This window comes from Peromyscus eremicus, chromosome 16_21 (genome assembly GCF_949786415.1).
Source record: "Peromyscus eremicus chromosome 16_21, PerEre_H2_v1, whole genome shotgun sequence".
In the NCBI taxonomy this organism is placed as follows: domain Eukaryota; kingdom Metazoa; phylum Chordata; class Mammalia; order Rodentia; family Cricetidae; genus Peromyscus; species Peromyscus eremicus.
The window spans coordinates 89,001-98,306 of NC_081432.1; the positions used below are offsets into that span (position 1 = coordinate 89,001).

Sequence of the window (9,306 nt, forward strand, 5' to 3'; positions counted from 1 at the left end):
CTTGGCTTTATTTAAAGGATTGATTCATTTCCTCCAATTGTTTGTTTGTGTTTTCCTCACTTTCTTTAAGGGATTCATTCAATTCCTCTTTAAGGACCTCTATTGTCTTCATATAGTTGGTGTTAAGGCCTTTTTCTTGTTCTTTGGCAATGTTGGATTATCCAGGGCCTGCTGTGCTAGGATAGCTGGATTCTGGTGGAGACTTATTTCCCTGGCTGTTATTGAGTATGTTTTTATCCTATCATCTAGGCATCCAGGTCTTGATTTCTGGGTTTGTTAAGTTGCATGGGTGTTTTATTCTTTGGTTTTTGTTCCCTCTTGGGGTTTTTCCATAGTGTGATAGCTGCATGTTGCCTGATTTATTGGTCTGCTCTGCTTGTGTTCATAGGGAATGCCTGCTGGTGTTGGTGGCTGGGCTGTAGCAAAGGTTTGGGGGAAGGAGGGTTGGAGAGGATGGTCTGTGAGATCCACAGGAGGGCAGGAGAAAGTGAGGCTTCAGCTGGTGATCTGTTGGACCACTAGGGACAAGCCTTAAGAGATTTGGTCTGGGAGAACAGATCACATCTCTGCCTTTTATGCTCTTTCTGCCACATCATTCACAATGATCCCTGAGACTTAGGAGGGGATTGAGCTATATATGTTGCTTTAACATTGAGCATTCCTAGTCACTTATCCTTTACACCTTGGCCAGATATATATCACCATGTCAATTACAATCTACTTCAATTAGAAGCATGTAAGTTGAGGCATGGGAGGCCCATTGACCTATGGATATAATGGTAAGTTTAATTCCATGTCCACTTAGCAGCATAATAGTAATGCATTCATCTCTAAGGCCCATGAACTTTCTATTCTTAAGTTCTTAGTCTGATAATGGTGCCAGGAATTTTTTTCATCTTGTGGAGAGGGACTTGGATACAGTCAGGGAGTGGTTGCTTACTCCTATGATATTTGTACTGCTATTGCACCAGTAAACAGTTCTTGCCAGGCTAGTTACTATTGTAGCTTGAAGTGTTTGTAGTTGGACATGACTGATTATTTGTCTCCCCCAGTAGCTTGCATAGCACCTTCCATCACTATGAAAACAAGTCAGTATGGATAAAGCTTCTGCTTCTTTACCACTTTGACTTTGCCATGCATGCACTGTGACTCAAACATATGATGTCTTTGGGGATAACCAAGAGCAATAGCAATACAATGTAATGTTTGAGGAATTTGGGGGACCTAATTAGCAATAACTCCAAAGAAGTAACTTATAAAGGGCACAGAAGTTTTATTTGTTTACCTCTGGTGTCCAGTAGGAGCATTTTTGTTCTGTTTCAGAATAATTCCATTTTAATTCTCTCTCTCTCTCTCTGTCTCTCTGTCTCTCTGTCTCTGTCTCTCTCTCTCTTCCTTCCCCTTTCTATGTGTGTGTTTGTGTCTGTTTGTGCCTCTTTGAGTGTATTTTTGTGATATTAAAGTGTAGTAAATGTCCGTGTCTTTTTCAAAAGATCTTTTGTTTTATTTATCTCTTTCCCTTCTCCCTTGCCTACCCTACTTCTTTCAACTCAGAGGCACCTGCCTCTGCCTTCCGAGTGCTGGCATTAAATGTGTGAGCTAATACACCTAGTTTGTCCATCTTATTTTTTTTTGTAATAATTGTTCATAAACTTCTCTCATGTATACTCTGTACTGTTGATCTGTTTACTTGTCTCTCTATGTTTGTTATTAGGTATTTCTCTTGCAAGATGATATCCCATTCAAAGGGTACAGAAATGACAGAGGTGAACTTCCTATTCAGTTTCCTTCTAAATTGATTTGCTGATTACATTATAATGGCTATTTTAGGAAATAAGTGTGAGGATCACAAGAATTATATGATTATATTGTTAATGAAGTATACATTAACAATTTCAGTATCATACTTTGTACATATGTATGGGATATTTTAGAATGGAGTGACCTATAATGATGTGCATATCGACTTCACTTGGCAAGAGTGGACTTTGCTGGATCTTTCCCAGAAGAATCTCTACAAAGATGTGATGCTGGAGACCTATTGGAACCTTCTTACAATAGGTAACACTGAATATTCTCTATGATTTAAAATAAGGTGACAACTGTTCCATGGTTATTGATGTCCTTCTGTAATTTTATTGAGAAAGAACAAGAATGAGCTGAATAAATCAGGCATATTTAAGGTTCACTGAAGATATTAACTGATATTTTTGCAATTTTCAGTGATATAATATACATTTTTCTGGTACTGTATTTTAGGACACAGTTGGGAAGACCATAATATTGAAGAACATTGTCAAAGTTCTAGAAGATATGAAAGGTAATTTTCATGTCCAAGCTGATACAAATGTGCCTCTGAAGAAATTATGTGTTTTATACAAAAGCAACAGTATAAATAAGCATAGCTTAAAGTGCATTGATAATTATTAAATTCTCACAAAACCTTATACCTCAATTTCAGGTAGGTGAAATTCATTTGCAAGGTATTCTTTTAAGAAAGAAGTCAAGAAAATAATGCCTTAATTGATATCACTATATGAATCATAGCACTATGAAAGCTATGCTATAAAACTGTCAATACATTTATTTCATACAATTCATATTACAAAAGGCATACACAGTGAATAGGTGATTAGTGTATCTTCAAAGCTTTCTAATAATAAAATAGTCCATAGTAAAGCTAGTGTAACTCATACACTTGTTGTGGTTGTGTTGTTTAGTGAGAGAGGCAGTTAGAGTCAAGAATCAAAAGGCAGTTGTTATGAAAAAACTGTGTGAATTGAATGTGGAAAACTTTTATTGGTTATTCTTCCTTTACTATATATATCATATGTCACTCTGAATACAAGTCAAATGAGCATAGGGCTATGGAAAGACATGACATACCTCTCTCTCAGAACAATTAGAAGATATGTAGCAATCCCCACATTGTGTATAATTGTTGAATTTGATTCAAATATACAAGTAATTGGTTTTCCAGGTTCATTGTTAATGCATCATCATACTCATACTGCAGAAAATTCCTATGAGTACTAGGACTGTGTAAAAACTTCTGTTTGTCCTAGTTCATTTAGCAAATGTAGTATGATTCACAGTATAGGAAAATTTATTAATGCAATAAAGGTGTTAAAGCTCTGATTTTTTTCCAGTTCTCTTCAAATATGTGAATATCTCATATAAAAAAAAGATACTGTAAATGTGAGCCATGAAATAAAGGATCTTACCATCACAGGTATCTTCAAAGATGCAGGGGAATAACATGAGTGTGAACACAATAATAAAAACTTAAGATCTAATTCCTCTTTACAATTAAACCAAATTATAAAATTAATCCATACAGATATAAAGATTAAACTGTTTTGAATGTGAAAATGCTTTTACATGTGCCATTATCCTTGCAGGCATAAAAGAAGTCAAACTGGAGAGAAACCTTCAATATATACTCAATGTATTAAGGCTTTTGAACGTCTCAGTACTCTTCAAATGCATGAAAAAACACATACTAGAGAGAATTCCTATGAATGTAATCAATATGATAAAACCTTTGCATGTTACAAAAGTCTTCAAATGCATCAAAGAACACGTACTGGAAAAAAACCCTATGAATGTAATCAGTGTGGTAAAGGCTTTGCACAATTCAATCTTCTTCAAATACATCAAAGAACACACACTGGAGAGAAACCCTTTGAATGTAATCAGTGTGGTAAAGCCTTTGCATATGTCAGTAATCTTAATGTGCATAAAAGAACACATACCGGAGAGAAACCCTATAAATGTAATCACTGTGATAAAGCCTTTGCACGACACAGTCATCTTCAAAGGCATCAAAGAAAACATCCTGGTGTGAAACCCTATGGATGTAAGCAGTGTGGTGAAGCCTTTGAAAGTCACAGTCATCTTCAAATGCATAAAAGAACACATACTGGAGAGATAAGCTATGAATGTAATGCATGTGGTAAAACCTTTGTATGCCCCAGTCATCTTCAAATACATCAAAGAATACATACTGGAGAGAAACCCTATGAATGTAATGAGTGTGGTAAAGCCTTTGCATCTCGTGGTCATCTTCAGACACATAAAAGAGTCCATACTGGAGAGAAACCCTATGAATGTAATCAGTGTGGTAAAGCTTATGCATATGTCAGTGCTCTTCAGATTCATAAAAGAATACATACTGGAGAGAAACCTTATGAATGTAATCAATGTGATAAAACCTTTGCATGTCACAAAAGTCTTCAAATGCATCAAAGAACACATACTGGAGAAAAACCCTATGAATGTAATCAATGTGATAAAGCCTTTGCATGTCACAAAGGTCTTCAAATGCATCAAAGAACACATACTGGAGAGAAACCCTATGAATGTAATCAGTGTGCTAAAGCCTTTGCCTATATGAGTGCTCTTAAAATGCATGAAAGAACACATACTGGAGAGAAACCCTATAAATGTAATCAGTGTGGTAAGGCCTTTGCACAATTCAGTACTTATCAAACACATGAAAGAACACATACTGGAGAGAAACCCTATGAATGTAATCAGTGTGATAAAGCCTTTGCACAACACAGTCATCTTCAAAGGCATAAACGAACACATACTGGAGAGAAACCATATGAATGTAAACAGTGTGGTAAAGCCTTTGCATGTATGAGTAATCTTCAAAATCATGAGAAAAAATCATGCTGCAAAAAAATCCTATAAATATAGTCATAGTGGTAAAGTTTTGCACTTTATATAGGAGTAAATCTTTCTATGTGCAATCAATCTGTTAAAGCCTTTCCATATTACAGTAGTCTTCAGCTATCTGAAAAAGATACTGAGGGCATCTTATTATAAAGTATTTGGTAAGATCTTTATCCAACACACTTATAATTAGTTACACAGGAGTGCGTATTTTGTAGAAAAATATTTGACAGTGTTAACAATCTGTGCAATAATTATGGTGTCCTTTTTTATATTGTTTGCACTAGCAAACTCATGGGAAAAAATTTATGTTTTTTTATGAAGGCTTTGTACAGGGTAAAAGGGCCAGCCACACAAACACACTGACCATGAAAATAGAGCCAGTGAAAGACACACTCTTTGGCCCTGAAATCAGTTCCAAAACCATACTCTGACCCTGAAACTAGAATCAAAGAAACACACTTTGTCCCTGAATCAAGAGCCAGTGATAGAAACACCCTGACCCTGAAACCAAACCCAAAATGTTAAAAGTGGCCAGTGAAAGAAGTACACTTTGGACCTGATATCAGAGCCAAAGAAACATACTCTACCTTTGACCAACTAAGCACAAAACCAACCATTCCCTGAGCTTGATACCAACCGATCCCTGAGCATGAAATCCAGCCAATCTTTGAGCTTGTTCAAGCCCTGTGCCTGCTCAGTTGGCAGCTGCCTTTTACCACCCTGGCAGAGGCAGTCACTCTCCTAAATTCCTTCCTCTCAAATAAATCTGTTAAATAAGTTTTGGGTGAAAACCTTTCACTGGAGCAGATCAGAAACTCAGTATTACATTGGAGCAGAGAAACAATGGACACCTCTGTTAGAAAATTCCCTTAAAGGAGCAAAGCAGAAGTAACAACTTTTTGCCAGAGACTGCTGCATTTCTGCAGCAGTTTCCCCTTTACTTGAATGAAGCAGAGAAGTAACATTTTGGCCTGGAACTTAGATGAAATAATACCTTTCTCCTCACAGCAGTAGGTATCCAGGATATCTTTCCTTCACAGCTGTAGGTATAGTCTGACTTCCAACAGTCAGGGTACCTTTCTCTTCAGAGCTAAAGGTATCCAGGAGACCTTCCTTTCACAGCTGTAGATATAGCATGATTCTGGTAGTCAGAGTACCTTTTCCTCTAGAGCTTTAACACTTGCACTATGAATTTAAACAATAACATAACCCTTTCAGATTTTATACTTCTCTTCAATTACATGAAATAACTAATTCAGGTGTAAACTTTTATGAATTTGTATTAGCTCTTTTTTCATTGTGATATAACTTATAAATGAGTTTAATTTGGCCCTTGGTTCCAGAAGGATACATGAATACCATGAAAGTGGCATGGCAATAAGTGTCAGACATGGCAGCTAAAGCAGGAAGCTAAGAACTCACATCCTTAACCTGCAGCATGAAGCAGAATTGGAACTGGAAATAGTGTGTGGATATAAACTCACAAAGCCTTTCCCCAGTGACATATTTCCTTTAGCAGAGCAGCATCTCCTGAATACTCCCAAATGAAACCACCAACTTAGAAGGATTGATTTCTCAGACTTCATGCCTAAATGTTGCTCTTTGTTACATGAACCAATTCATGGTGAAGAAAAACTTTGTATGTAAGCCATTGGATGCCTCAACCACTTGTGTTACAGGAATGAATGCCTCCAAAAGAAAATCATTCATGAATAAAAAATGGTTTGTTTAAGAGTTGTTTTAATTGTAATTATGTGATGTCAGTGTGTGTTGTGTGGGTATGGGAGTTTGCATGCTTGTTCCTGAGAACTTAAACCTTTGGGTCATCTTGTAGCAGGAAATCCCGGAGTTGTCTAAAATCGGACCTTGGTCCTAAGAATGAACATATCTTAACTGCCCAGCCATGTCTCTAGTAATGTAAATATTTCAAAGTCTACTTATGTCATTTTGAAGTCAGGAAATAGGTAGAAACTTATATAATAGAAAAACCCTATTCATGTAAATGATTTGGACATCACAGTTGTTTTTAGCTTCAACATAGTAAATCATGTTTCATTTATTTTTCATTGTAGACTTGAAGGAAGTAAGTTACCATGTTCATGTTGGATATCACTGCATTGTGGTTTCTATTTTGAAACATTTGAGATAGATACTAAAGTGTGCTATATGTGCCACAAATCCATTTAGTGAAGTTTATTTTGTGGTCTTTATATTCCTTTTGTGGTTTTTGTTCATCTTCTATTGTGCTTTTACTTAGTGATAGGTATTTTTCTGCTGCAATGTATTGAATGGTATTCTCATCATCTAAGTATTCCATTGTTTATTGAAATATCAGGTATTGTTTGATCATACTTTTCAAGTAATGATGTCTGTGAAATAGTAGTAGGTTGTTGTTCCTGGTTTTGTTTTTCATATTTTTACAAATTCCCTTCAGATTTTGTTGTTTGTTATTCAGCTTGGCTTGGATGTCAGTAATGATTCAGGGATATATCTGAACTCACGCTCTTCATGTGTCTACCTCCTGAGTACCAGTACAAGAGTAGATGATGTACTCTCAACATGTGCTGTTTTGTCAACACAATTTAACAATGCTAATATTAAAATGCTTAATAGAAGAGAATATAAGAAACATTATATGCCTCATGTGTGTCTTCAAAGCAGTATTTTCATTTATCTGGTAAAAAAATATATAATAAAGTAGGATAATTAGCAATCAACTTTATCTCATATAGCTTGATGTTTTATAGATATACACACATATTATATATATATGTATACATACACACATACACACACACACATATACACACACACACACACATACATACATGTATACACATACATACACATAATTTGGTCTTCCTTGCTTTTCTATATCCCCATTAGTTAACCACTTGGCATTTCATCTTCAAGTACTGCCTTCTAAGGGAATTATCCAGAGATGTAATATAATGGCACTAAGATTTATTTTGTAACAAACATTTATGGTGTATGTATAATGTAATTATGGGTTAGTAGACCCATGGCAGATATGAGGAGATAGAACACAGCTTTATGGTTTCTACTTTTTGTCCTCGTAATATGGTAATCAAGATCAGGTTTCCAGCCACAGACCATTTTCACTGAGCCATCTCACTGTTGTTCAAATAAGATTAGTAGAAATATTACAACAGTAAACTATTGTCTTCTTTTCAGATTGTAAACTTATTTTCATGCAAGGTTAAAGAAAAAACAGGACAATTTGAATAATAAATCCTCTTTGCATATAAAATATTTCTATGACCATACATTTTCTAATTTGTTTATTATGAGGAATAAACATTTGTTTATAACACTTTCTCAGAATCACAATTGAATGCCAGAGAATTCCCTGATTCATTAAAGTTTGTAGCTACTAACTTGATGACCTGAGTTCTATTTCTGAGTAACCCATATTACTCCTACAAGTTTTTCTATTATTTCTACACTTGGGCAGTGGCATATGCACACTCCTACATCAGCACATAATAAATAATTTTTAAACCTAAGTAAGGGCCATTAAGGTCACTTGCATCCAAATGACTCACTAGGTTTCATCACTAGAACTCACATAGGGGAAGTAGAAAATAGACAATTGTAAGTTGTCCTTTCACTGCTACATACACATCATAGCACATGTATGTACACACAGACAGTTCAAACATTTTAAATGGATGAAATATAAAATGTATAAAATAACCCAATTATTGAGAACATATGAAATGATTTGTCCATTTAAATCATAGAATTTCAGGAAATATTACTGTTCATCAGAACAGTGATGGTCCCTTTTTAAATCTTATTTTATCCATTTATTTTCTGATTCAATGATAGGTCATTTAGAAACACATACCTCAGGTGGACTTGGATCCAGCCTGGCTGTAATCCCAGCACTTGAAAGACTGTTTGGAGTCAATCTCTGTGAGTTTGAGGCCAGCTTGGTCTTCATAATGAATTCCAGGGCAACCATGGCTATGTGGACATATCTGTCTCAAGAAATTCCAAAAAGAAAAAACTTATTTCAAATTAGGGAACTTTTCCCAATATAACATGGCTGGATCTGACTGGTTTCAACAAAATCTTTTGTTATCTTTAATCACATTAAGAGAACTGTGTTGACAATGAAAATAAGAAGCAATATAGAGTCCATTCACAGAGGTATAGAAATCCATTGAATCCTCAGACAACCATCTAGAAAGGGCTTTCCTTACCTTTAAGTGATTGGAGACTGAAGGAGCAGTGAGACATCTTCATCTTTAGCATTCTAATGACATATTTGGGACCTGGAGAATTGGCTCAGTAGTACTGATCCACTTGGGTACCCAAGTTTGATTCCTAGCATCCACATCATATTGGTCAGAACTACTTATGTTTCTAGATCCTGGAGATCTGGTGTATCCTTTTAGCCTCTTAGGGAATCAGATATGGAAATGATGAGAGACAGATATGTATGTGATTCTATATTGTAAAAAGAAGGTTTTCTTCATGTGCCTGTTATCTTAAAAAAGAGCTAAATTTAATTTAAGTATATAAGTTTTGCCAGTGAGTATACCAAGTGCATACCAGGTACCAGAAGATAATGTCTGATCCCCGTGACTGTAGGTA

At 35.6% G+C, this 9,306-nt stretch overlaps 1 protein-coding gene across 1 annotated transcript; it reads left to right on the forward strand.

The window, feature by feature from the left end:
- Positions 1 to 767: 767 nt before the first annotated feature.
- Positions 768 to 6,415, forward strand: LOC131893734 (zinc finger protein 431-like). The gene is made up of 4 exons (XM_059243836.1): positions 768 to 779; positions 1,935 to 2,061; positions 2,260 to 2,320; positions 3,402 to 6,415. The coding sequence occupies exons 1-4, from the start codon at positions 768 to 770 to the stop codon at positions 4,696 to 4,698; spliced, it is 1,497 nt and encodes a 498-aa protein (XP_059099819.1). The 3' UTR covers positions 4,699 to 6,415.
- The last annotated feature ends 2,891 nt before the right edge of the window (positions 6,416 to 9,306 follow it).

What these genes read in the sequence shown, in the direction of transcription:
- LOC131893734 (XM_059243836.1), top strand. An exon ending in TTGGAACCTTCTTACAATAG is followed by an intron (nt 2,062 to 2,259) that starts GTAACACTGAAT and finishes ACTGTATTTTAG; the next exon opens with GACACAGTTGGGAAGACCAT. An exon ending in AGTTCTAGAAGATATGAAAG is followed by an intron (nt 2,321 to 3,401) that starts GTAATTTTCATG and finishes TTATCCTTGCAG; the next exon opens with GCATAAAAGAAGTCAAACTG.